Raw genomic sequence first — 27,467 nt, 5'->3', positions numbered from 1 at the left:
CCGAGGAAAGCGAGCGAGCGAGCGAAGTTGGGAGCCGCTCAGTGACTCCCGGCGGCCGGAGCGGAGGGGTCGCCCAGGCGGAGCGGCGCTGGCGGGGCGGGCAGGGGCGTCCGGCCGGAGCAGGAGCGGGCGCGGCGGAGCCGGTGGGGGAGCGCGGAGGCGGCGAGGCGGCGGCCCCTCCGCCGCCTGGGCCCTCGCCCGTTGCCGCAGGGCTCGCCCGGACCATGCCGATCCTCCTCTTCCTCATAGACACGTCCGCCTCCATGAACCAGCGGGCGTATCTGGGCACCAGCTACCTGGACGTCGCCAAGGGCGCCGTCGAGCTCTTCATGAAGGTGGGGCCCGCGCGGAGGCGCCCGCGCCCTCCCTCCCCGAGCCTGACGTGTCCCTCCAAACACGTTCACACGCACACCGGCCCCTCACGCGTGTCGCCGCCCGGCGGCCGCCCGCCCGCCCGCCTCGGCGCCGCTCACTCGCCCTCTCTCTCTCCCCTCTCTCTCCGCAGCTGCGGGCCCGCGACCCGGCCAGCCGCGGCGACAGGTACATGCTGGTCACCTTCGACGAGGCGCCTTATTGCATCAAGGTAAGGAACGGGCGCGGCGGGAGGGCGGCCCCCTCGCCCCCCGCGGCCCCCCGGCGCGAGCGCGGCCGGGCGCGGCGGCCGCGGCGGCCGCGGCGGCGGCCCCGGGGGCGCAGCCTGCGAAGATGGCGGACATTTTGCTTTTGTATGGAGGCGAGCGAGAGGCTGAGGGCGCTGCTGAGATGGAGGCGGAGGAGCGCCAGCCCGGGCCCGCCCGCCCGCCGCCCCACCACGCGGCGGCGCCGCCTCCGCCTCGCCCGCCCGCCGGGGAGGGGGCGCCGGCTCCACTCCAGGGACGCGGACCCGTTCCCACGGGTGCCCCCAGCACGTGCGCGCGGCGCGCCTCGCCTCGGCCTTCCCGTCGGATGACCTCCAGCGGCGGCGGCAGCAGCAGCAGCAGCAGCAAGACAAGCTCTCCATCATCCCCAGCTGGCCTGGCCTTGGAGGGGAAGGGGGGAGCGGGAGGGGAGGGGGTGGTCCTGGGGGAGTCAGGGCTGGTCTCTGAAGGTCACCAGGGTGCAGGAGGCTGCAAAAGACAGGTACTTGCCCAGGTGTACACCTGCACGGCTAATTCAGTCTAAATAATAACGATGATAGAACCACATGAACAGGAGCATCGGAGTTCATAAGGAAGGCGCTCCACCTTCTCTCGTCCTCACCTTCTCTGGGCGTCCCCACGCACGTATTCGTTCCTTACCGTGTCAGCAGGGAGGACGTGCTGTATTTCTACAGGACCCTTGCTCTTACTCTGTCCCCCAGAGCAGTTTCTTCCATCTCTGTTGAGCCTCGGTTTACGGCATCCCCTCCTCACTGTGGCTTAAGACCATTGGCCCAGCCCTGGAGGGCTCCAGATAGAGAAAGCTTGATAAAAAGTCCAAAATTTCCCTGACCTATTTTTCCCTTGAGGTGGGCTTCCCTTGTGTTTGGAGGACAGCAGCCTTCTGTGATAAAAGCGCACAGTAAAATGCTTCCCATGTAGTAATGTTCCGTAGAGTTGCTTGGAAGCTTAATCTGAATTCTGTGCAGCTTGGTTAAGGATACAGTTTCTTGATTAAATAAAGTAGTTTTTGCCTTGGATTTTGTCCTTTCACTACCTATTTCATCATCCTGAATTCTAAACTGAATAAGGATCACTCTTTAAGTGTTTTACATTACATTTTAGATAAATATTAGATAAAATATTGCATATTTTAGTCTCCTTGTTGAAATAGGGGCCTGTTATAATCTTACGTGGCAATTAGTGTTTGTCAAGCACTTGTAGAAACAATTTTCTATCTCTTTTCCACCTTCCTTAAAAGGAGATCCTGGTTAGATAATTTTTCACACCTTTCTAATTCGTTTCCACATCCTTCACTTCAAGAGAGAGACTACCAGAGTAACTGCGTCCTAGGCATGGGGCCTTGCTATAGCCTTCTCCCTCTCCTATGGGAGCCAGCTAATGTGACATGCATTTTCACTGACGGGGTGAAGAGGGAGAAATAGATCCAGAGCTGCCATTTCCAGCAACAATTCTGTGGCTTTCCTTGCTGCCATCCCTTCTTTTTGTTCTGGGCCCAAAGGCATCTGTCTTTCAGATCGAGCTTTCTGTTTCTGGGAAAGTCCTCTTCCTACATTTCTGTTCCTCCTATTTCCTTGTTGCTAATCCCACCTCTTTCTGCATAAACAGAAGACCTTTCTTCTCATGGAGTTCAGTCTTTCTGAGAGAAGAATATTTAACATACTGTGTATTCCTTCTAGTTTCTTTGGTCGAAAATGAACTGTAAAGTTTGCTGCTTTCTAAGAAAAGAATTCCCTGCTAGTAGCCCGTTTTTACATTCTTTCTTGTACAGAGCTTAAAATTGCCTATATTACAATAAGGTTTCCGATAAAAAAAGGACCTCAAGTGCTGCAATGTTGCCCCTTGGCCACATTCTCAAAAGAGCCAAAATGAAACAATTCTTTGGTAGCATTTTCAAAATCTTAAACTCCAGGATGCACTTATGCAATAAGAGAAAATGGAATCTGGACTGAGAATTTATCCTAAATTCTTGGAACAGTATCCAGAAGCATGTTCCTCTTGCCCTTCTCCTACTGTGAATTGATCAGAAGTGGTCATAAAATCATGCAGTCAGGCCTCCATTTTGGAACTGACACCACTGGGGTGATCGTGTCTTTTGTATTTTGCTTCCTTTAACTTTGCATCCAGAGAAAACAATTTTCTCTGTATTCTTGTTAATAACACTTGCTCCAAACAACTAGGAATGCCTGCTGTTACAACTTCACTTACGGTTGTGCATCTGTTTGGTATTACTGCTAATCCAAACATGTTGAAAATGTATCTAAGAATAATTGTCCGTTTCAGTAGCTCTCTTTGAAATATACTACAAGAGTTCTTAAAAACTTTTAGCTTTGGAGTCTCCAGAAATTTGGGGTCTTGATTTCTTAATTGTTCTCCAGAAATGATCTATTTTGTGTTGTTAGCAAAAAATAAGACTCTATGGAATTATTTATTTATTAGTCAGAGGGACTCCTGTCACTCTGGAAATGAACTTATGTTTATATATTTGTAGTTTTCAGAAGTTTCACTATCATTTGCATTGTTATTTTTACAGCCGTTCTTCGTCTTTCAAGAAGAATTGAGAGTCAGAAAAAGTGGGTTGCTCAGGGCCACCTACTGAGCCCGTTGTTGAACTTGAACAGAGGAAACCAAGGGATGTGGTTCTACTTTTCCTGGAAAAAAAGATACACTTAAACAGTACAATCAGCTCCCTTAAAACACTGAAAAGACTTCAGCCACACTTCCATTTTTTTGCCCACGTTCCTAAACAGCCCTCTTTAAGTTTTCTTTGCCACCAATTCTTATTAAATTGAGTTGAGGTTGGTAGTGATCCCCCAGTACGCCAGCGCTCCAAAGACATTAAAATGGCACTTTTGTTTCAGTAGATTGCCAATCCCATAATTAGGGTTGAGAATAAATTTCTTGCTAAGCTTGTTACAAAGGCTTTGGTGCTGTTGGTGGTGGAAGTAGAAGAAAAATACCAAATATGAGCACACAACACAGACAAAATCATAATGTAGCTGCTGACACCAAATTAAGTATTAGTTGTGATCCTGCAGCCATGCTGTTGAAGCAAGTGAGCCAGAAGATGTAAAGGCTTTATCCGTGATTGATGACATACGTAGCCAATATATATGCAATAATTTCCTTAAGTTTTTAGGCTGCACTTAAAAGTTTTGGTCATTGCTTGCCTCAACCACTAACAGTCTAGTTGGTGCAAATGTTATTGTAGTGCCAGTAGCTGATCTGTAAGAGAAGGATAACTTCAAATGTTTCTAGGACAACTTCTTTAAAAGACCCACATTTCTCAAGAGAAAGTGTATAGCAAGTGCTATATTGTGTGGGATATAAGGAGCAGTGATCATTAGAAAGGGGTGTAATGGATGGCTGGTGGCAGACTTTGGAGAATATTGCAAAGGACTAACCGTCCCCTCTTTTGTTGTCCAAGTCATGTGATGATCTTTGGCCTGTGAAGCACAGGAAGGCTGTCCCTTCCTACCAGTGCACACATCAGTCTTAATTTGTTGCTGAACTCTCAAATAGTGCCATTGAGTTCATCTAAGAAATTCCCCAAAACAGATCTATAGTCAGTCAATTTCATTGAATAACCCTACCTTTTGGTGGGTTGAGACAGTAATTTCTTGTCAACATGATGAAAATGTGTTTAGCTTCTGTTCGTAGGTTTTGGTCTTCAATTATTTTTTATGCATATGTTTTAACAGTTCCAATAGAAATGGAACACCCTGTACTTTGAAGGCTCTTTGGAGTTTTAGAACTATTGGGCAATGCTGTGTAATAAACAAGCATTTGAAGAGCAGGAAGGCATCCATCCACATCTTCATATCTATTTTCTTGAATTCACTATCTTCTTGTGCCCAAATTAGTCACCCGTAATCTATACCAAAATTTGGAATGGCCCAGCAATTTGGTAATTGGATGTAGCAGCACTGCACTGGTTTCCTCTGGTGCTCTGATGTCTGTGTAGGAGTTGGATATAATTATACAACGCCTGAAAGGTAAAATGGCAGTGTATCTGAGTAGCCCCTCTGCCTTGCATTGCCTGAATTGAAAAGGTATCCTTTTGTAGTGCTCTCTCCAAAAGGTGTTCCTCTTTTGAGGTTATACAACTGCCTTCCCCTCAAGGCAAGTGCACCATTGAATAAGTCTGCTGGAAGAAGATTCTTCAGAGGGGGAGATTGGTTGTGCCTTTGCTACTGTTGTGAGATTTGTTGGGATTGGCACAAATCTCAGCCATCCTTTAGAATTCCCAGTTTTGTAATAATTGACACTTAAAATAATTTAGCACTTCCCAAAAACTCCTATTTGTAATAATTGACAGTGGATGAAAAAACTATTCCATGTTCTTTCAACCTCTTATCTATTTGGTTCAAGCTCTGTTCTTTTTTCCCTTTGGAACACCTGTGTTTCTGGGATGGACTAGTTCAGAATTAAAATGTTTGGGGGTGAAACAGGTCTTGCAGAGCAGAGATGTCTACAGATAGTACTCTTAGCAGTTCATGAAACAAATAGAGGGGGGCATGGAAGCGACTGCAGGATTGGTGAAAGAAACTGATCACCAGAAACCAAACTGAAGGCCTCTGCAGAGGTTAGCTGTGGAGGGTGCAGTGAGACATCTGCATTTTGGCTGCACGCAAACTTGTGCATGAGCTCTGAACTGGCTTTGGTTCACACCTCTGGGTCTTACTACATCTGCTGCTGCTGCTGCTGCTGCTGCTGCTGCTGCTGCTGCTGCTGCTGCTGCTGCTCAGAGAGCCGGCTGCTGGCAATACTTGTTCTGGCTACTCTCTCCGGATCTGTCATTGGAAAGTTCTTTTGACTCTCTGGTCAGGATGACTCTTCCTGTTTTTTTTCCAAAGCTGCTTGCATTTTATGCCTGGAAATGGAGTAGACATTCTTTATGTAAGTGGCAGCTGAAAATGGAATTTAGTTTCTTTAACTCTTCATGGCAAATCAGTGTATTCTTTCTAGAGAAACACAAACTCTGTCACACATGAGCAATTTCGGGAGTTTCATAATTCCCCAAAATATGTGCTGTTGTATTTGCAATGGTTCTGGCATCAGAAATACTGAGTTGTGAGCCAGTGTTGGAACTTGGGGGCCAGCTGCCTTTGGACGTGGAATTGCATGAAAACTCCCTTTGTGAAATTAGCAACTGATAGTGAAGGAGTGAATTCAGACCACGGAGTGAATTCTGAAAAATGTGTTTGGAGAGGCAATTCTTATATCTGCAAAGAGCTCTTTGATCATCTCCCCACACTCAACCAGAACATCTTAATTTCAGTGTCCCTCACGCCTTTAAAACACTGGCCAGGAACCGTTCTAAAAATAAAAATAGAACTATAGAATTGAAGTAATAAGATCAAAATAAATGATATTTTAAATATCCTGTCAAATTTGAAGTGAAGCGGGGGGGGGGGGGACTGAAAAGGCAAGTCCTCTGCAGCTCATCCCCTCTTAAGACACTGCAATATTTGTCTGAGAACAGTGCCTATTACTTTTCTAAGCTTTCTGAAAGCACAGTTTTGCCTGCCTTAAGAATTTAATGTACATACATTTACCTTTATTTTTATGGCTTCTTGAGAAGATTAAATCTTGCCTAACACAGTACTGTTGGTTTCCTGAGGAGCAGAAAGATTATCTTTAAGTATTAGAAATACAGTCTCCTCTGTTTGCCTCTGCCTAAAAAAACCAACTTCGGTTAGTGGGTTTTCTTCCCTCAGACTCATTGTCACATGAGTTGGGATCCTCTGGGGTTCGCAGCCTGCGGGGACAGTTAAACCTTCTGTCACAAATGCAGTTTTCCCAATCACTCCCTGCATGATAATTAAGTTCAGAGAACAACTTTCAGGGCACTGGGAAATAGATCCAGGGCTAAGGCATCATGGAGCAGAAGCTCTTCTGGCGAATACAGGTTCTTGTGGATACCCCATCTTGTCTTCTAGCAGCTGCTCCAAAATCACTGATTTTGGACAAGGAGAGAAGGAAACAGCAAAATTTTCCAATCCATAACTGAAGAAAAATGTTATCAAGACTAATGTGTTAGATATAGGCCTTTTTGGGGTGGACGTTAAGAGCAGAAACAGCACGAATTATTATAGTTCTCTGTTCTGTGACCGTTCCCAGCAAGTACAGAAGGCCTGACATCTTTTTGTGGCAAAGGAGGATTGCAGACAAGTCTTCAGGCCCTCCTAGATTAAAAGAAAGGCCAATAGCTTTATGATTCAGTCTGACTGTATTTGAGCACACTTAAAATTTGAGCAGAGAATGGAATTTCTTGTACCCTTTCATGATAGAACCTTTCCAGCTGGCCCATACACTTCTCCGGTGACTACCTCCTGTTTCTATCTCTTTTTCTTACGTTAATGTGTTTGTAGGGAGGGACACTCCCCCACCACCTCTTCAACAGGTCTTTCCACTCTGTCCTTAGTCTCTCCCACACTGGTTTCTGACCTTTGGAAGTATGATGTGGAAGGCATGTATTGTTTCTCGACATAGCTGCATGGTGGTGTGTCCATTCCTCTGGGTGTGGAGTTTTTAATTAATGCTTGCAAAACTAGGTGTTGCAAAGTTTTCAAAGAGCCCCACATACCAAAAGCCATTTGGCGAAAACTTGCCCATGGCATTTTTTTTCCTGTAATTACCGGGTGCCATCTTGTTAGTCTATGGAGATATAGCTGCTAGAGCATCAAGGCCTAATGAAACTGGATCTTCAGAAGGCCTAGGAGCTGGCTGCTGGAATAAAATCGATGAGGGGGAGACAACCCTTTCTGGCAATTTGCCTACTTACCATGGCGGCCCCTCCTTGTTTTTCAGTCTACCATCCTAGGCACACCTCTGTGGTTATTTTTCTCTGCTGGTAGGAGCACTTGTTGTCTCTTCATTTGCAAAGCTCTAGCTTCTAACAGCCTGAAATAGATGTCACCATTTTTGGTCCTTGTCAGGCTGCAATGGTGGGTTTAAAGGGCTGTTTTTCCATTTAAAAGAATGTAATGGATGAATTATAGTGGGTTTTTTTCCCCCCATGTTGCGAGTTGATTCTAACCAAAAGGCAAATTGCCAGCATTGAAACTCAGATCAGGAGTGATCTATGCCCTGCCTTCAAGTGTTCATGACTGAGCAAATACATTTTTAACATTTTTAATTCAATTTCTATCTGTTCAGACTGAATGCTCAGGAGAGTTTATCTAGTGTATTGTTTTGCAGGTTATTCATAACTTCCTGGTGCTCTAGGCAAGAGGGAGAAAGGGAAGTTGGTGTCTCTAAAAGTCCTGTATTCATACCATCTTTCTAGCCCCTGTTGAGGTTGTCTATGTGGCATCAAGTAATGTCCCTGGTATAGTACGGTGTACATGGTGTCAGATAACTGGATTGTATTTGGTGTATTTAGAATATTGCAAGTAACGAGACCATGGTTACTCAGATTTTTAATAGTATACACTGAGATCTGCTTGTATAAATTTGAATAAACTTGAGCCACAATCTAATCATCTCTGCAGTTGTGGTCCAACACCTGAATCACACTACCTCATATCTCTATAGCTCTCACAGAAGTGGCCTTCAGTTTGTAGTCCTTGTTCTATATTAAAATGTTAAAAACAGTTTAAAAATGCAAATTGTGTTAATTTGGTCAGTGTTTTGCAGTGTTATCTAGCTTTTGAAATGAAATGTTACATATTTCTGTATTAAGTTGCTGCCAGTAATAGGTAGTACTTTAAACCAGAACAACCTATCCAGAGAGCAATGGATTATCAAGCTCCTGGATTTTAAAGTTGTTTCTAAATAGATGTTTATGTATCTATGCATTTATTTGGGTGGCTCCTGGTTAGTGAATTAAGTTTTTCTAAATCACTAATTACTGCCTGTGTTATGGGGATGTTCTGCTATGCACTTAGTGGATCCTTTATCAGGAGTTTTATTGAGAAAATGTTTTAGACCCAAAGACCCAACTTGCAAGATTAAAATTGGGTAGTAGTGTGGCATGGTATGAGCAGGAATTGCAAAGTTTTAAGGCACACCACTCACTCAGGTTTTCTGCATCTTAAATAGACCTACAGTTGAAGGAAAGGTGGTGATTTGTAGGGTGTGGAGGGATGATGTCACAGCAGCAACTAAAAGCTTGTCCTAGATTTTTTGTAATGTTTCCACCTTCAAGCAAATGTTACAGCAACTTCAAGTTTCTCTGCGAGTTGAGAACAAAACTTAAAACTTTCATGGTGCGCATGCTGAGAAGCAAATCTTCCTGGGGACAGTGGATTTGCAATCATACCTCACATCCATTGATAATTAGCTTAGGTCTGCGGTAAAAAAGATGGTACTCCATCAGGTGGATATCTGGGCACAAAAATAGTCTTTATGTAGTGAACCTGGCAGAGGTTAAGGAGGAAATTGCGTTTGTGATGTCGATGGAACTTGTTTTATGGACAGCAAAAGAATGTCTAGTGATTCTGGGACTTCTTATAACAGTCTGTCTAGGTTCCTTTCTTTCTCTGGTGAAAAAAGCCTGGGAAAGTTTCTCTTCTACTACTGTTTTTTAGGGGTGAAAATATTCTAGGACTGTTTACTATGAAGTAGGATGGCTGATTTGGCAGATGTTCCCTGCCCAGTGACATTTGGCAATTTAGTGTAATAGTCCTGAAAGATTAGTAGTGATTCAAAGGCTCTTTGTAACCATTCACTTAAATTAAACTTATTGGAATGAGATCTGAAAGATGCTGCTGCCAACCATTGAAATGGGAGAAAAGTAGTATTGAGGAAGTTGCTTTGTCAGTAAAAGTTGTGGGGTTGGGAAGGGCTGGCCTGGGACTGAAATGCTTCTGATGGCTGAGCTCATTTGATGCCTACCTGAACAAATTGTTCCACACGCTGTTATTTGATAAGCCAATAGTTACTCATTTCGTAGCCTTTTTCTTGACTGTCACAAAGTAAGCATGGGCTTTTGCTCTTTTTTAGGCTGGATGGAAGGAAAACCATGCCACCTTCATGAATGAACTGAAAAACCTGCAAGCGTCAGGATTGACAACCCTTGGGCAGGCTCTTCGATCGTCATTTGACCTGCTGAACCTCAACAGATTAGTGTCTGGAATAGACAACTATGGGCAGGTAATAGATGCTGGCATTTAATTCCCTCGGTTCATCTGAAGAAGTTTTAGAGTTCCTTCGTAAACTGGACAAGAGCAGTTACTGAAGTGCTTAAAATAAATTCTGTGGGCTGCTTGGAGGCCCGCTTGGCCTGTCCAGGGAGGCTTTCCCTTTTCCCCCCTCTCAGAGCTCTTATTGTCTCTTCATGTATTCCCTTTTGCTACAGGTAGACATTTAGGATAGGTGTTTGTAGAAGACCCTCTCTGAAAGCAAGCAAAATTCAGATTTTGCCACACAATTTTGCACAATTAGTAGACCAGAATATGAGCATGTTAGGACATAAACTTGCATCATCTCTTTGCTTATTAATTGCCATTTTGCATGCTATAAAATGGGTTTATTTTTATGCATACTAAAAAACCAGTATTTTTGTTCCTCTTTACTTGGCGTGAGGTCTCTTGTTGGGGTTAATTTCAGCTGACTGGTTAATTTCAACTATGCATCCCCATTGACTCTTTGAAGTTAATTCAAAGCATTAACTTAAGCATGTTGTTCTTTCTGTAGGGGAGGAATCCTTTTTTTTTAGAACCGTCTATTTTAATTACCATCACAGATGGAAACAAGCTGACAAATACTTCGGGTGTCCAAGAGGAGGTAAGATGCACTACTAAATTGCTATGCTGTGATGTGAACGTGACACATTTGTTGTTAAAATGTTAACATTCTCCTGTGTTCGTATTCTCTTATAAAGGAATCAAAGACTAATAAAAAATGCAGGATTGCTTATTTTGTTCATGTTGCGTTCTTTCTTTATGATTCTCAAAGATGTGGTAGGCTGTTACAAACCTGTAAGATAGGCAAGTCTGGGAGAAAATAAGAATGTAGGAATCTGCCTGAGATAGCCAGGCCTCCTCCTAGCTGAATACTGTCTGCTCTGCCTGGGTTCAGTTTTTCAAGCAGGGGTCTCTCAGCTGTGGGGTTGTGCCAGAAACTTTACGTATGATGAGTATGTGCTCTGCTACTGAGCTACAAAGATTTCTCTGCAAAGTGGAATCTTGCTCAGGTTCCCCTGAATGCTTCATCTCTGGCTGTGTCTAAAGGAAACCCTCCAGCGGTCACACCAGAGCAGCCATTGCTGGAAACAAATCTGTGTTCAGTGAATAGCAGAAAACTGATTTGGCTCACATTAGCTTTTTAAGTCCTAGCAGAACCTTAGCTAAAATGCCTATTTCGTTCTTTCTAGCTTCATCTTCCTCTGAATTCCCCCCTGCCTGGTAGTGAGCTAACCAAAGAACCATTTCGCTGGGATCAAAGACTGTTTGCCCTTGTGCTACGCTTGCCTGGAGCCTCTTCAGCGGAACCGGAACAGCTAGGGAGCGTTCCCACAGATGAGTCTGCCATCACGCAGATGTGTGAAGTCACTGGAGGTAGCTAGTTTTCGTGGTTTACAAATCTAAATCATTCTGCTTGGAATTAATGTCAGATTCTGGTCAGAGCAGACAAGGTTGAACTTCAGTTGGCTCAAATACATCTCTCTTGTGGGTTGTGTCTGGCCTTTCTCTCCTCACAATCTCTGCTGGCCTTCTTGGAACATTAGTATCGGAGCTCCAAAGCCATAGTCCTTGTTGAATTTATGAAGAATGGCTTTGTATTTTCTAATCTTCCAGTAAACCCTGCCCTTCTGAAGGCCTTGTCAAACTTTGCTGTAACAAGCTTTGGAGAAAAATACAAAGACTGGATGGGTCCACAGGTCCCTGTTGTTCATGTAGGGTATTTCTGCTCACCTTAAAATACAGATATTGCCCATAGTTTTTCTACAAGAAGCATCATGTACATTAAAGACTCCCTTTGTATAAAATTTTGCCTTCTGCCTACTTTTGGGAAACAGTTCTCTTGTGAGATAAGATTAGAGACAGCCACTTTATAAACACTGAATTAAAAACCACGTCATTATGTGATGTGGAATTATGCTTGAGTCATCTCTTTTGCATTTGTATTTGTGTCAAATGAAACATTCGCTACTTTGGTCAGGCCAGATTTGAAATGTGAAAGACATGAATGCTATTGACAAGTGAGCATTATATTCCCTTGTCACCATATTTATGCCTTTCCACGCAGAACTCTTTCCAGAACGGGATCTGATAGGAATAAAAGTTATCCTCAACTTTAATCCCTTTACGAAAGTTCCAAGTTCAATTTTTTCTAAGTACCTTTAAATGAAATTGTGCAGCCTCCCCCTTAATACGGTTCTTAAGTCTACAATAGATTTTTGGTAACTTGCATAATATAAAACCTTTCTATTTCCATGTTTTCTATTCTAGGGCGCTCATATTGCGTTCGGACACAGCGCATGTTGAACCAGTGCTTAGAATCACTTGCTCAGAAGGTTCAGAGTGGTGTGGTCATTAATTTTGAAAAATCAGGACCAGATCCTCCTCACATTGGGGAAGGTACAGTTGAAGCTTTATGTAGACCCTCAGCTTAGTAGATCTTAGTAGATTCTTTGCTGATTTCAAGTGAGGATTTGGCCATTGAATCACTAATGCTGTGAACTGACACAAACAATATAAATTTGGTTTTGATGGATGCTCCCCTGCCCCCATCTATTACATTGAAGTTGTATTGTACTAAGATTTGTAAACTCTATTTTGTTAACATGATTGCAAAAATCAGAATTTATTCTCTGTACACTTAAGTTGTGTCTAATGATGCTTGTTCATTGATGGAATAGATTCCACCTCTCTCTGCATCCCTAGATCTGGTTCAGAGGAATCCTACGGACAATATCTGGGATGTCAGAGAGCAGGAAAGTGCTCTCTTGTGAGATAAACACAAATCATGTAGCAATGCTATATTTTTACTCCTATAGCAGGTAATTCGTTGAATACCATCTTTTATGTGTTGAAAAGCTTAGTGGAGTTTTTTTCGTTACTCTGAAAGTATTCTTTTAAATTTTCCTTTGATGTAAAACCACTGAACTGTTTTTGTCCAAATGTACACTTTTGCACATCTTTGTATCTCCCCTGCCCCAGTGTAGAGAAGATAGTTGCCCTGGTAATGCTGAGGAGCTTATTAATGTTCCATGTTTCTTACTGTTCTGTTCTTCCTTGGATTTTAGATGGACTGGTTGATGCCACAAGGCCTATCAATTCCTTTGGTTCTCAGTCATGGCACAGCTGTCATAAACTCATCTATGTGCGTCCAAACCCTAAAACAGGCGTGCCTGTTGGCCACTGGCCAATTCCTGAATCTTTTTGGCCTGATCAGAATTCACCAACGCTGGTATGTAAGATACTCTAGGAATACTATACTCCGTAGGTGAGACAACATCCTAATGGATGTATTCCTACTACAAATTCTGACCTAACCTGAAAACCATCAAGGGGCCTACAGTTGTCCTGTCTCTCAGCTCCATTCCACCTCCTGTTCTGGGGGTACTACGAACCTGTCTTTCAGATATGTTAGATATCACACGTGAAGGAGTTTGAACATATTAAAAATACTGAATAGCATCAGAGCTATTTTACTTTATAAACTGTCTGCAGAGGCTTATTGGGAGGTTTATGAAAAATTTGGAATAACTTTTGAATGGGTTGACTTAAGCTAAAATTGTTATCAGTAAGTTCTTTTTGGCATGGGTAACGGATCAGGGTGAGACTTACCTTCTGCAGTGCTTCTGACTCTGCCGTTATGTCCTTTGCAGCCCCCTCGCACAGCTCATCCGGTGGTGAGGTTCTCCTGTGTGGATTGTGAGCCCATGGTGATTGATAAACTGCCATTTGACAAGTATGAACTTGAGCCATCGCCTTTAACGCAGTACATCTTGGAACGCAAGTCATCTCATGTGTGCTGGCAGGTACTGGCATGATACTTGTTGCAGAGACTTGCTGTGCAGATTTAAAAAGCAGTGTGGCAGCAGAGTGGTGGACTTGGAAATAGCAGGACCAACTCTGTTGGTTCTGTCCTTCATTGAGTAGCCCTTGGTTGCACACAGAGAGGCCCCAGGTCAATCCTCAGAGTCTCCTGTTGTAATTAGAAGGTGTTAAAGGAAAGAACATTCTCCACTTGCTGTCATTTGGACCAGCCATACTAATCTGAGCAGGCCTATGGTAGCCTTTCTTGAAATTTCACACGCCCAAACTTGCAGGCTTCTTGCGTTGATCAATTTCATGTGTAAGTACAAATTGCACACAGGCAAAGACATGGAATTGCATGCTGCTGAGCAAGAAGGCTGTTGATGGATTGATAGGAAGTTCCATTTCTCTGCCGGTGGTGGTGGGGGGGGGGGAGACAATGTGAGTCCTCTGCATTTTACTTGGTCCTGAGACTCCCTGCAGCTTCTCCTCTCCCTGTCAAGCCCATTAGACAGAACAGTTGGTGGCCCTCTCGACAACTGTAACATAAGTCTCCAAATGCTAGTAACATAGTTTAAAAGAGCAGAAGAAAATTATTAAAACCCTCTTCCAGGAAAAAAAAATATTTGTCTTTCTCATTGATATGAGTGTCAACTGATAATGTGAGAATTGTTTGACAGGTTATTATAAAAAATGAGATGGTGGGCTAACTAGGATTAGAAAGCTCCATTGGGCACTAGTCTTAGTATGTTAAAGTGATTTTTGATAGTATAATTTGATAAATATGGGAGATTGAGAATCAAACTCTCTCCAGTCTATTTTTGTTCTAACATATATAATGGTTTTTCCCAATCTGCTCCTTTTTGGATACACAGGAGTACAATGCTCATTGCTATCAATGGCCACATTGGATGGGTGTTTTTGGAGTTGTAGTTTCGCACATCTGTCATGCACTGTGCTGGGAAAGTTTGCTGTCAGTTCACTAGATAAAATCAGTAGAAATTTAAATCATAGGACATGAAGCAGCAGTCATCTCTTTATAAAATATGGTGAGCTCTTGCCTCACAAATGTACATCATACAGTACTTTTTATAAGAATGTTTACACCTGGATTATTTTTTACAACTTATTTTTTTATAGTGAGCCAGACACTGTTTCACCTGGCGTATCTACTTTTTCCCTTCCCTTGTTCTTCCTTCCTAGGTATTTGTGAGCAGCAGTGGAAAATACAGTGAGCTTGGACATCCCTTTGGGTATTTAAAGGCCAGCACCAGTCTGACCTGTGTGAATCTCTATGTGATGCCTTATAACTACCCTGTCCTGCTTCCTCTGCTCGGTGAGTAATGCCCCGCCCGGCCACCCCACTGAACCGTAGGAAGGTAGTCTCGTCTGTCTATATTTGTCCGTGATGTATGTTTGCCAGCCGTTTTCTTAAACGGGATGGGAACCAGAGTGTTGCAAACTGCTACGTTGGGAGAAGAGGATTTTTACACCCCCTCTCCCTTTTTTTCTCTGCAGCAGAGGAGGAGAGCCACCTGCTGCCAGTGCATGTTTGATGCTGCTCACCTCCTAGACTCGTAGCTTCTTCCTTAATTGGAGTAAGGTTCAACCTCCATTCTTTTCCCTCTTTCAGGCTGTGGTGTCTACATTTCTTGCAGCAGCATGTATAGCCCTGTGTTTGTTTTCATTTGAGAACTTGGGCTCAGAATTTCCAAGGGTTTATGTAGGGGAGAAAAAAAACTTGCTGTTCCTTTCTTTTGCAAGAAATAAGCACCTTATCTCTGGGTGGATTTATTTCACAGATTTATTTTAGCCTGGATCCTGACTTTCAGGCTGAAGGAAACCCAGGTTGCCTTGTCTTGCTGCGTTACAATTTTTGGTTCCTAAAGCAGAATGTCTGGGTAGAAAGAGAGTCAGTTTTGTCTAAACATGAGTTTGGGCTCCATGTTTGAACTTGAATGTGTCTGGATGGCCTCTGGCAAGTTCGACACGTGCATCCTTCCTCCCAGTATAATGCAGGTAGCCTCTTCTTCAGGGTTGCCACGATGATGGCGACCGATGTGGATTGTGAAGTATTTTGCATACAGAAATTGTGTCCAAATTTAGAACGAGTCCTTTTTCAGATATCAGCTGAGCTCATTGCAGATCCTGTTTGTTAGCTGTTGCATAAAAGGGTAAAATTAGTTTCTGACTTGTGAATGCCGTGGAAGGAAACACATTAGGGTTGCGTGGGCTTGTCCAGTTCTGCTTTCCTCCTTGTCACTGAGCCCAATTTCAGCTTTGTCCATTAACTCCAACTCTTGGCTCATTGTGTAGGCCAATAACCTTCCTTTCCTCTCTCCTCTCCCACCCCATTTCTAACTCCCCAGCCTTGCAGTTCAGAGTGCATGTATTTTCCTGCCTTGTAAGCGAACTTGACAGAGACCTAGTTAGAGCCTCTTAGTTGCATTTTACAAGTTTTGCAGCTCTGCCCTTTTCTTTCTCTGCCACCTCTTGTTTTCACGACAGAAAACAAATGTAAGGCAGATTCCTTTTTCAGCATCTGTACCTCTCCTCACATGTTCATTTTAGGCCTTTATTTTTCAGTCCAGCTGACTGAATGTGAAGCAGCAGGGTGGAGATTCCAGGCTGCATGAGTCACAGACAAGATGTTTGCTGTGTGGTTGGGTAACTTTGCAAACAGGGGAATGATAAATGGAAGTGTGTACGCCTTGTGCTATTTCTTGCCTCAGTTGAGGAATACATCCAGAAGCACACTGATAAGTCCGGAGTATCTTCCTGAAATTTTTATCCCTCTGAGCTCTCTTGCTTCCTTGGAACAAAATGGTTAAAAGTTTTGCAAAAATTCAGATTGATCATTGATTAGTATATTTCAGGCTTCCATTTCAGAAACACTTTGGGCTTATTCTTGGAAGCCCTCATACCCTAAATGGTGTATTGGGATATATTCTGAAGGGGTGGTTTTGGAGAGAACTGCTGGTAAATAAGAGATTCTATTCCCCCTCCCTTTTTTTTGGGTATGATTTTACTTCAGATTTCCTGTTGCTTCAGACCTTATTCTATTCCTATAGGCCAAAGAAAACAGGAACCTGGGACTCCTTGCTCTGTTTTATTTTATTTTTTTCTAATATGTATATAGAGAAAGAAACCGGCATTAAATGATGTTCCTGTTTTATCTTTACTGGCCTTACAACTATATTGATTCAGTTTGGCCGCTCCTCAGATTTTGTTTGCTTCTTGCAATTTTTTTGTCTATTTTGTTACATTTGTTAATACTGAAAATTGAGAAAACTTGCTGCCCCAAGTTGGCAGAGATAATAAATGGAGGTGTAAAGAAAAGAAAAAAACAAAAGCTTTCTTCTAGGTTGTCCTTCCCAGTTCTTGGTTGAAGGGTATAGATTGCATGAGATGGATGTCTCTTGTCTTGGTTACAGTTAGCTGAGTGTGGATGATTGGCTTTGGAATCCTTTCTGTCAACCAACTGTTGAATTTTCTGAGAAGAATTTCCATTAAGTTGTGTCTCCCAAAAGTAACACATTCACGATGGCTTGTTTGAGGTCCTTTTTCTATCAGGAATAGTTGAGTAATTTATGCTACAAAGAGCTTCTCAGGACTTCTATCTGTAGCTTAAATCCCTACTTTAAAACAATGAGCATTGCTGCAGATAATCTTTCAAGGAGCGCCCCCCCCCTTCGCTTGAGCTGCTTGTTGTGAAGGGATGTAAGGAACAAACTGTATTGAAAGCTAAGGAAGACCCTGGCTTCAAATTAAGGCTATATGGTATGCTTTGAAAATAATTTCAGACAGAAGTTTGAAGACTGCTTTAAAGAAGTGCCGTGTTTGCACTTCAGCGTGTTTGAAGCACTGTTCCTGAATCATTTTCAAAGCACACCCAGGCTTACTTCAGAGGTCTCCAATCAAGTAACACAATTTCTCTTTTTTTCTTGCCTTTGAGTCAGACTTGACTACTGGTGACTACATGGACAAGTCCAACCACTTCCAACGTTTTTGGAAATGGTTTGCCATTCCCTTTTCCCTAGAGCTGAGAGTGACTTGGTCCAAGGTCATCTAATGGTCTTCTGCCTAAGGCAGGATTAGAGCTCAGATTTCCCTGTTCCTGCTCCAGAGTTTTAATACCGAGGCCAAACTGTCTGTCTTAAGATGTGCTATTTTTATGTGGTAACCATGAACTGAGTTGTAGCATACAGTAGCATTCTGTGTGTCTTTATAAGCAAAGTATCTTGTCAGTTCCAAAATGGGATTTGATCTTGGAAACACACATCCCTTTGGATCTTGGCTCTTAAGGGATAATCTCATGGAGCAGGAGATAGATGTGTTACTTTGACTGTAATGTGTTTATGTGCAGTATGTAACTTGAATTGTTTCTCCTCTTTGCAGATGACCTTTTTAAGTTTCACAAACTTAAGCCAAATTTGAAGTGGCGACAAGCATTGGACAGCTATTTAAAAACAATGCCTCCCTACTACTTAGTGGTATGTAGTTCTGTCCTTTTTATGGGCCCAAATGAACTGGTGGCTGATGTTCCTCAGGAGAACATCTTTCGCATGTCTTCCAAGTAAAACGGCTTGCATGTCAGGATTCCGAAGTTCTTAATGCTTGCAATTTAGTAGTCCCTCCTTAAATGTTTTGGAATTGTCAGATTTTTTGGGTTTGTTTTTCAACCCCCCTCCCCCTTTGCTGGGTCCATTAACTGCAGATCTCTGGGCTACTACTGCTAGTAGTGTAAGCAAGGGGTGATAGCACTTAACCATGCACCTGGCTGGGCCAGAGATGGGAGGGAAGCTGGTTAACTAGGTGGGCAATGTGGAAATTACCTGCATAGCTTGGGCAAGATGCCGCATTGTGGACTTGCATCATCCCGGCGATCAGGGTCTCCAGCCTTTTGTGCTGTAACTGGTGGTGGTGCCAGGCTGGTTCCATGGCCTGGACACCCACAATGAGATGCCTAAATGACTGGAGTGTACGACTTTGAATCCATGCTTCCAAAAAATGGCATGCTGGAGCATCAACTCTGCTGTGCCTTAATTTCACGTGTGCTGATCTGTGAGACTTTTTTTTTAAACAAACAAACAAACAAACAACTTTTTTTAAAGAAAAAGATTTGATACTCTTCTTACTCTTGTGTATTTTGTTTTCCTTATAGCCATTAAAGAAAGCCCTAAGGATGATGGGAGCTCCAAATCTGATATCAGATAATTTAGATTGTGGACTTAGTTACAGTGTTATCTCTTACCTTAAAAAACTCAGCCAACAGGTAGTATCGACAAAACCTTTGAAATTAGAAGTACATTAATTATTATTTTTTTTTAGTGTGTGTTGCTCTAGTTATATAAATAAATCACCTAAGGAATGTCTTTTTTTTCCCTATTTTTGAGATAGGTAAAAGACCTGTTTGCATCTTTGTTTCCAGTAGGTGGTGGTCGGGTCCCTAGAACAACTTATAGAGGAGGCCAAACAATTTTAGCGCGGCTGTTCAGCGCTCGCTGGGCTGTAGTTGTATATAATTAGCATTGTCAGTATTGAAACAGCAGCAGCTGTTCTGTGCTGTTGATACCTGGAGGCCACGTATCTGTCTAGAACTGTTTTTTTTTAAAAAAAAAATAGAAACAAAACCAGACAAATTACAATACCAAGACAAGTGAATACTTTTTCCCAGTCAAATGATCCCTTTCTTCTGAGTATGTAAGAAATGCTAAGAAGTACATCTCTTCAGGTTTTGTTGAGTTATGTATTAAAGTTGCATGGATTGGGGAAAATGCTAAAGGGTGCCTAATGCTTTAAAGAATGCTACAGATGTATCTTCCTGTAGAGTGGGAAAATCTTGCTGTAGAGCAAACTTTACATTGCAAGTCAAGAGAACTGTCTTTGGCATTCCCTCCCCTCTATTCTACTGTTTTTGAAATAGGGATGGCCAAGGTAGTGGGCTGGTTAGGTTTCTTTGCAGTGATGGGAAACCTTATCTTATCCTTTGCTGTTTTGGATAACTTGAGTAATTGGTTAAGAGATCTGCTACCTACCACTAGGTGGTATATGAGTTACCGAAAAACCATTCCCCTTCAACTCAGATATCTTGAGGTAGTCAGGGAAGGGTTCCAATGTCCCAAGTAGACTTTACAGGTGGGCTTAGGAGGTTAAAAAGCTCAAAGGTGCAGCCAGATTGAAGTAGCTGGGATTTAGCACTTACCTCCTTGGTTTTCAGTGGGATGCGATGCTACACAGTACTTGGAGTAAAATCATCACAAAAGGCTTGAGAAAGCAACTCTTGGGCATATTGAGGGCAGACTTAAAATTTGCTGTTTGTGTTGTGGTAGCCATGACCTTTGCTATTAGTTACATGAGAAAGCCAGGATGTGTGGTGAAAGAAACCCTCAAATTCAACGTACAGTCTGTAAAATATTTGGAAGCAAGATATGGCTGTGTCCTTCCAAAACCCAAACAGTTAATTCTATAGAAGTCTAGCGTGGGATAATGGTTCATTGATCTATTTCTTTCTCTCTCTCTCGCTCTCTCTCTCGCTCTTTCTCTAAATTATACAAATTTCTTTTGGAGTATTTATAGTAGAGGATGCTGGCCAAGGGCTCTGTTATTTGTAATTAAGTTGCTTAAAGTGGAGCTGTAGCACAAAGGGCAGGAGACCAGGATGTATTTTAGGGGAACCTACTGGAATTGTTGCTGTGACTCCTTGGGTGAGAAGGTTGCTCTGTCCAAAACTGGTCTGGGAAACCCCAGTGGAGGTTCTGGGTCAATGCTCTGAATTGCTTGCAGTGTTCTTTGAAGTATTGGCCCTTGCTGCACAAACCTTTAATCCCTTTGCAGTGCAGTAGCCTTTATGGGACTAATGTAAATCAGGCATGCAAGTTTTTAAGCTGCACAGATCCCTTCATGGAGCCACATAGAGAATACGAATAATCATATTTTAATCAGCAGGAGACTGGAGTGGGACAGACTAAAAAGGAATGGTGAGGACCTGCTCTAGATGAGAATTGGCTTTTCCATTCTGCCCAGTGAAAGTCTCCGTGACATTGTTGCATTTCCCCTGCCTTTACATTATATGCAAAAACTCTCTTGATTGGCTTTTCTGCTGCACATTTTGGATAGTCCCTTAAGAAAATGCCCTGCGTGTAATTTGAAAGCTTGCATAACCTTGACAAGTGATTGTGATGGTGTTTTAGCAAAATGCTGTGAATCCTTGAGAAGACCTGTTATAAGCAGTTTTTATTTAATCTCCTGACACTTGGAAGGCAGGCTTTGTCTTTTGGAGTGCTAGGCATTTTGCTTTATGCTAGAAACATCGGCAGCGCTGTTGGCTGTCATTAATGGACGATGTGGTTTTTATTGCAGACAAAAATAGAGTCCGAGCGGATAATAGGGTCAGTGGGTAAGAAAGCACCGCAAGAAACAGGCATTAAAGTGAAAAGTCACTCCAGTGGCCTCTCCCTCATCCAGAGCAGGGATTTCAAGCAATTGCTTCAAGGGATCTCTGGTGAATCTCCTCTGAGGCTGCCTGAAATGAATGTGAAGGAATTTGCTGGCTTCCACATAGGGCTCTTGAATAAGGTGAGTTTGATAAAGTGTCTGGAAAAAAGCCAACTCCTGGCTCTGCATCTTCCGGTTTTTCAGAAGCAAGAAAGGACTAAGCAAATTATGTTCTTTGCCCAAACCCAGGATCTAAAGCCACAGGCCTACCGCAATGCTTATGATATTCCTCGTCGCAGCCTTTTAGACCAGCTGACCCGGATGAGGACTAACCTGTTGAAAACACACAAGTTTATTCTAGGCCAGGATGAAGGTAAGGATTCCCGTGGTCCGTTGGCCGTGGAGTTCTGGGATGATCCCCTTGGCTGGAGTGCAGGGTGTTGCTTTACATCTGCCTCCGGATGATCCACACAGCCTTCATTGGCTCTTCAGGGTTTCCCGGCCCTCAGTCAAGGATTGAACACGGAAGGCCACGTGCTTGCAAAGCACATGCTTTACCTGACAGCTGACACCTGTTCCTGGGAGTAATTGGGACGTGTGGGATTCTTGGATTGTACGCAATTTGAATTAGAGAATGAGGAAACTTCCCCTCTTTGTTACTTTGTCTTGTCCCCTTTGTGGATTTTGTTTTGTTTGGACTTGTTTCCCAGGAAATGTTTAATATTGGAAAGTGCAGATCAAGGGAACTCTTAAAGGAAACCTCCCAGTTACTACCTTGAGATGCTTTTTGTTGGGTGCAGGAGTAGTCTTCTGCTTTGAGCCCCAGTTTGCATTTAAAAGCATCTGAGGACCGAGGCTTTAAAACAGGGGAAGGAAGTGCCCAGTGGGAAAACGGTTGATGTGGCTGCTGGTCAGCTTAAGAATTAACAACTTAGAAGGTCGTCTTAGTGGGGGAGTTTGAGGCTAGGACATCTCTTCCGAGCAAGTCGAGACGGTGGCTACGGATTTCTCAGCCAACACGGTCAAAGAAATACTGATAGCTGAAATCCTTCCTCGTTTGGGGAACATCATGTTGGGAAAGATGCATTGAAGGTGCTAATAATACAGTGGTTGAGGAAACTGTTTTCTTTGAAGTGGCTCTTCTCCAAAGAAGAAATTTTTATTGCAGCTGTAGGCTTTAAAGGGCTTTAGAAAATATTGACTCTTTGGAAAATGAGGGACCTGGGTCTTGTGTTGGTTGCAGATTGCCTTCACAGTGTTCCTGTAGCACAGATGGGGAACTACCAGGAATACCTAAAGATGATGCCTTCTCCACTTCGAGAAATTGACCCGGACCAACCCAAAAGGCTTCATACTTTTGGAAACCCTTTCAAGCAGGATAAAAAGGTAGGGGTGGCCTCTGCTTCCTGGCCAAACACTGAATTCTGTCCTCCTCCTCTCCTCCTCGGGCACAGGGAGCGGATGATTCTTTGTGGGTCATGCTGATGGTGGTTCTTTCCCTCCCAGGGAATGATGATCGACGAAGCAGATGAATTTGTCACAGGTCCTCAGAACAAAGTCAAGCGTCCAGGAGAGCCCAACACACCTGCTTCCCTGAAGAGAAGGCGCAGCATGTCACCGCTGTTGAGACGGCCGCAGTCACCGCCAGTGATAGCCAACCATGTTGGTGGGAAGGGATCCCCCTTGGCTACTGGGCCCCCATCCAGTCCCAATCCTAAAGCCATGCCAGCTTATAAAGGTATTCAGTTGCCCATCTGAAAGGGTTTTAATCCTTTATTCTTTGTGCTCTCCTTGCTAAACTCTCCCCGAAAGACAGGGTTTGCTTGTACAGAAGTAGACATGGTTGTCGTGGGGTGTAGATGTGGCACGAGATGCACCCAGGCATACAGGCACCTTCTTGACCTTGCACAAAATAGACATGTACATGCACACTGATAAAACTTCGAAACATTAAAGGTGTAATGAAAGCATCTTTGTTTTTATGAGTGAAAGAAAAGTGTTCACTGCTCTTTCCTTGTGATTACCAGCAGGTGGCTCTGTAATTCAGTGCCTGGCATGCTCTCCAGGATGAGTAAATTTGGAAAGGAGGAAGACTCACCTTCATCAGCTTTCCAGGATTCTGTTCAAACCTGTGTGCCTTTCTCAGAGCTAGACTTGAGGTCCTTTGTAAAACAAAGGGACTGACTGTTAGAGGAAGCCTATTTCACATGTCAGCTTCTGGCAGCGGGAAAGGGAGGTTTAGATAGAACAGCCTGCCTACCAGTCTTGAGGATTTGGGCGACATGTGTTGATTGGGGATATTTTTCTTTGATTGGCATGCTGTTGTCTGATGCTGGCCCTGCTTATCTGGGTGTTGGATACTTGAATCTTGTAATTGGTGCCTAAGAATCTCCAAATTGGGGCCTGGATAAACAAAGAGAAGAATTTGCAAATAAGCTGTCTTCTTTGCCACCAGCCCTCAGGAGGGCACCTGTGCTGTGCAGTTGCTAAGTTTGTTCCAGAAATCCTGATGCAAGTCCAAGCAGACCCTTAAAAGACAGGGAATAGCATAGAATTATGTAATGTTTGAGTTGCTATGAAGTTAGAATTCAAGGCTTCCTATAGATTGAAAGGGCCTGTCTTAGTGAAGCTCGTCCTGTGAATTTTGTTCTGTTTTTTGTTGGTAGTTGTGAGTCTTGTAGCTCTGTCAGTGTTGTCTGCCTTTTGAAACTCAGAGCCAAGCCTTCTCTCTTACAGATGCGAACAGCAATACGGTTCAAGATGGCAACGGTGAAAAGAAAGTGGAGAATTTCCAATTGCTGGACAAGCCAGGGGATGGACCATTGATGCATCTTGTTCCTCCACCCCCAGCTGTTGTGGTGGATGAAGACCTGCCAAATGATGTGGACTCTTTGGCCAGTGAACTCAATTGTGTTGGGGAAGATGGACTGGACCACAGGCCTGTTGTCAATTCTCTCGTACGGGGCCCTTTAAACTACAGTCTGTCTGCCGAAGACCAAAAGCTACTGGTGGAACCAGCTTCTGGAACTGTGCCAAATTCAGTGAAAATAACATCCAGTATGTTTGAAGGGAACAACGAAGTTATCAAAATCAAGGTTATGAAGGAAGTTCGCAAACCTGGGAGAAGTAAGTGATTGGAAAGAAGGTTCTTAAGGGAGGCAGGTGGACTGCGCATGTTCCATGACACCTGCATAAATTAGAAAGAAAATGGCTTTTCCTTTAGGCAGGCATGGCATTGGGAGTTTATATCTCAATTATTACTGAAGCTCTAAGTTGTCCAGTCTCCACCCCTCATAAACCCATTCACTTAGAAGTAAAGTTGAGGTTCTTTAAGATGATCCACTTAATGACCAGCTTTTAGTATTAACAATCCCTTTTTTGGAATGAACATAAGGAATCTTGTGAGTGTTGGAAAATATCCATAAACAAAGGTTTATGTCGGAAGGGATCTTATAGGTCACCTAGTCCAATCCCTTGCTTAGCGCAGGATCCACCAGAACATCTCTGACAGATGACCCTTCAACCTCTGTTTGAAGGCCTCCATAAACTGTCTGACTGCTTGTACATCAGGAAGCTCCTCCTGATAGTTAGCCTGAACCTCCTTGTAGTTTTAACCTGTTGGTTTTGTCCTGTCCTCTGAAGCAGTAGAGAATAAATCCGCTTCCTCTTCTGTGTGATAATCCTTCAGATATTTGAAAACCGATATTGTATCTCCCCTTAGTCATCTCTTCAATAGGCTAAACGTTTCCAGATCCTTTAGCTCTTTCTGTAGGGTTTTATTTTCAGCCCCTTCACCATCTTGATAACCAAGTTGTTCCAATTTGTCACTGTTCTTTTTGAGCAATGAAACTTAGAACTGGGCACAATATTCGAAATGGGGTCTAACCAGGGAAATTTTTTTCCATGATCTAGACACCACATCAACATGTGATTAGACTGTGAAGCTCAAAATGTTTGTGAACTCTGACACTGTGGTGCTGTAAATCACCATTTATGATGCAATTGGTGTGAATCCAACCAGTTGTGACTTACGGAATCAACTGTAGCCCAGTTACGTTGGAGGTTTAGGAGAGGCAGGAGAGTGACTCATATCACCAAGTCCAATTAGTTTTATTTTAAACATTTTTATTCTGCTTTTCAGTCAATCTTGGGAGCAATTTATATATGTTCTCAGACTGCAGACCCAAGACAGAAGGAGAAAGAGGGTGGGATTAGTTTGCCGTTCTCAAGGTCTTCTGAAAAGGAGGTGCTGGCTGGGTGGGAATTTTGCTAAGCTGGCTGGTGGTAGAGTTGGGATAAAAGGTTATGATGGTGTGCCAATTCTGTTGTAATCTAACTCTGTGTCTTGCTTTTTTGAAATTGTAGATTATGAAAAAATCTTCTCTCTCCTAGAAGAAATACAAGGCCCTGTAGAAATTCAAAAATATTTCATTGAATTTGCTATCAAAGAAGCAACAAGGTTTGTATCAAGACAATATGCTGCAAGTTCAAACAGAAATGCTTAGTTTGTTGCCTGGGCTTTTTACATATTTTGCGAATGTTTAAAATGTGCTCCCTTCTGAGGGTTCCAAGCGGCAGCTGGGCCTCTGCTATTTTCTGAGAGATAAAGCTCTTGGCCATTGTCTGTTTACATTGTATATAGAAATCTAAGCTCAGTGTGCATTTTCAGGTGGAGAAGTGGAAGATGAGTGCAATACCCCTATTAAACTGCCTCCCCCTCTTTTTCTTAGGTTTAAAAAACGGGTCTTAATTCAGCACTTAGAAAGAATACTAGAGGAAATAGAGTTCAGCAGCGTTCCCAACAGAATTAATCATGTCAACAGTAGATAATAGCGTGCCGGCAAGAGGAACGGACGGGTCAGGGCGATGGAGTTTGCTGTGTCGCAGAGGAATGGAAGAGGACGTGGCAGTGGCCGCCTCTGCCGGCCTGGCAGCCAGGTGGCTTCTCTGTTGGAGTCTCAGAAGAAGGGTGACGTTTTTACGCTTGCGAACCTCTTTCGCCGGACACCTGAGGAATTTGCCGCAGGAGGTGTGGCTTCCTCCCTCCCCACCCACCTTTGGAGGGCTGATCTGCCCCTGGGCTGAAGAAAGACACTCAGTGCTGCCCCTGGTCCTGCAGGTGATGAGAATTTACTCATTTGAACCATTGCTGTAAGACACTTTAAAGGGCTGCTTTAGGCAGCAGGGCGAATGGCATCCCCTTTATCTCTGCACTTGTGTTGGAGCGATCCTTTGTCCTAAAACAAAACGAAAAGGAAAGGAAAGAGGAGAGAAGGAGAAAATTCCCTCCGTGGTGGTAGTGCGTGTTGTCGCTACAGGCACGAAGGTGAAGCTTCCCGCGAGAGCGGCTAGCCAACCCAGGCACGAGGTTGCAGGGTAAATTGAATTGAGAGTAAAGGAGCTGCTAACCTGGGTTGAGGAGAAGCTCTCGAGAGCCCTGGGACGGACGGACTGGCTGGCTGGCTGGCTGCTGCTGCTGCTGCCGCTGCTCCTGTGGTGGCCACTAAACAACCTACCTCAGTCTCCTCTTCTTCTTCTTTTGTCTGCAGACGTTCTGAAAGCGCGTCCGAGGCTCCCCAGGTCCAGGCTTCAGTTCTCTTTCATCTTGTGAGGAGGACGGAGACTCTTCACGTGGACTTGGCTTTGGAAGCGCTTAAAGGAAACTTGGGGTTTAGAAACAAAACAAAAGCCGGGAAAAGAACTCCCCCCCTCCCCTCTCTCCACATGTATTTTACTTTTTAAATGTTCATACGAGAAGAAATTATTTTGGACAGTGTTGTTTAACAGATCCTTAATTTGAGATATCAAATGGTGTGTGTGTGTACATAGACATCTATACATATATATATGAGAGAATTTTTTGAGCACTTGTAAATAATAAAAATCATTTTATGATTTTTCTAAGAAGTGCCTAATCTGAATGGAGAATTCTGCGCAATGTCTTAGCATTCCAGTGGTCTATAAGCTCCCCTGAAATAATCCTTGAACAGGAGGAAATCGCGCGTCTCTGCACCTCTCTTCCCTCCAGCTTCTCTCTCACTGAAAGGCACAGAACCGAACCACCTCAAGGGCTCTTCCCTGGTTGTTAGCAGTTGCTTGGCAGGGGTTTCTTTCTCTTCCTTTTCCTGCTCTTGGTAGAGCCGCTTTGGTCAGTGTCACCCAGGAGCTGTGGTGCTCTGTCCACCTGTCTTGGAGAAGGGCCAAGTGGGTGACTTCATGCTGGGTGATGAATGGGGTTGCTCTTTTAGACTTCAGCCTATGGCAGCCAGCTTCAGCATTTGTTTGCTGAGCAGTTTATCTGCTGCTTTTGGGGAAGGTTTGTTGTGCCTCTGCTGGACAATAAGTGAACTTGGTGTGCTCCAGATGTTTTAGCTTTAGCCAGTGGCAAAGGACTGGGAATTGTCATTCCAAATACTTGGTTGGAGGTGACCCACTACCGACCCCTCTCTACACAGAAGGA

General features: G+C 43.5%; 1 protein-coding gene across 3 annotated transcripts; it reads left to right on the top strand.

The window, feature by feature from the left end:
• On the top strand, positions 1 to 26,582 carry LOC103064443 (integrator complex subunit 6-like). Of its 3 annotated transcripts, XR_015798080.1 has the most exons (19): positions 1 to 335; positions 506 to 583; positions 9,588 to 9,737; positions 10,281 to 10,370; positions 10,960 to 11,143; positions 12,038 to 12,166; positions 12,835 to 12,998; positions 13,420 to 13,572; positions 14,774 to 14,906; positions 17,969 to 18,063; positions 18,735 to 18,845; positions 20,933 to 21,148; positions 21,257 to 21,380; positions 22,251 to 22,393; positions 22,514 to 22,745; positions 23,744 to 24,133; positions 25,373 to 25,466; positions 25,738 to 26,126; positions 26,557 to 26,582. XR_015798080.1 is itself a non-coding variant. In XM_088151663.1 (18 exons), the coding sequence occupies exons 1-18, from the start codon at positions 225 to 227 to the stop codon at positions 25,835 to 25,837; spliced, it is 2,697 nt and encodes an 898-aa protein (XP_088007789.1). In that variant the 5' UTR covers positions 1 to 224; the 3' UTR covers positions 25,838 to 26,582. The 3 variants fall into 3 exon arrangements, 1 of the variants encoding a protein (XP_088007789.1); XR_015798081.1 differs by lacking the exon at positions 18,735 to 18,845; XM_088151663.1 differs by having other exon boundaries at positions 25,738 to 26,582.
• The last annotated feature ends 885 nt before the right edge of the window (positions 26,583 to 27,467 follow it).

The sequence above is a fragment of the Python bivittatus genome, unplaced genomic scaffold (genome assembly GCF_059951505.1).
Source record: "Python bivittatus isolate LINGU-HERP-01145 unplaced genomic scaffold, Pbiv_v1 ctg000670_np1212, whole genome shotgun sequence".
In the NCBI taxonomy this organism is placed as follows: Eukaryota; Metazoa; Chordata; class Lepidosauria; order Squamata; family Pythonidae; genus Python; species Python bivittatus.
Note: the sequence above shows the minus strand (reverse complement) of the source record. Positions and strands in the feature narration are given on the sequence as shown.

What these genes read in the sequence shown, in the direction of transcription:
- LOC103064443 (XM_088151663.1), top strand. Translation starts at nt 225, where the DNA reads ATGCCGATCCTCCTCTTCCTCATAGACACGTCCGCCTCCATGAACCAG. An exon ending in AGGCGCCTTATTGCATCAAG is followed by an intron (nt 584 to 9,587) that starts GTAAGGAACGGG and finishes GCTCTTTTTTAG; the next exon opens with GCTGGATGGAAGGAAAACCA. An exon ending in TGTCCTGCTTCCTCTGCTCG is followed by an intron (nt 14,907 to 17,968) that starts GTGAGTAATGCC and finishes TCCTCTTTGCAG; the next exon opens with ATGACCTTTTTAAGTTTCAC.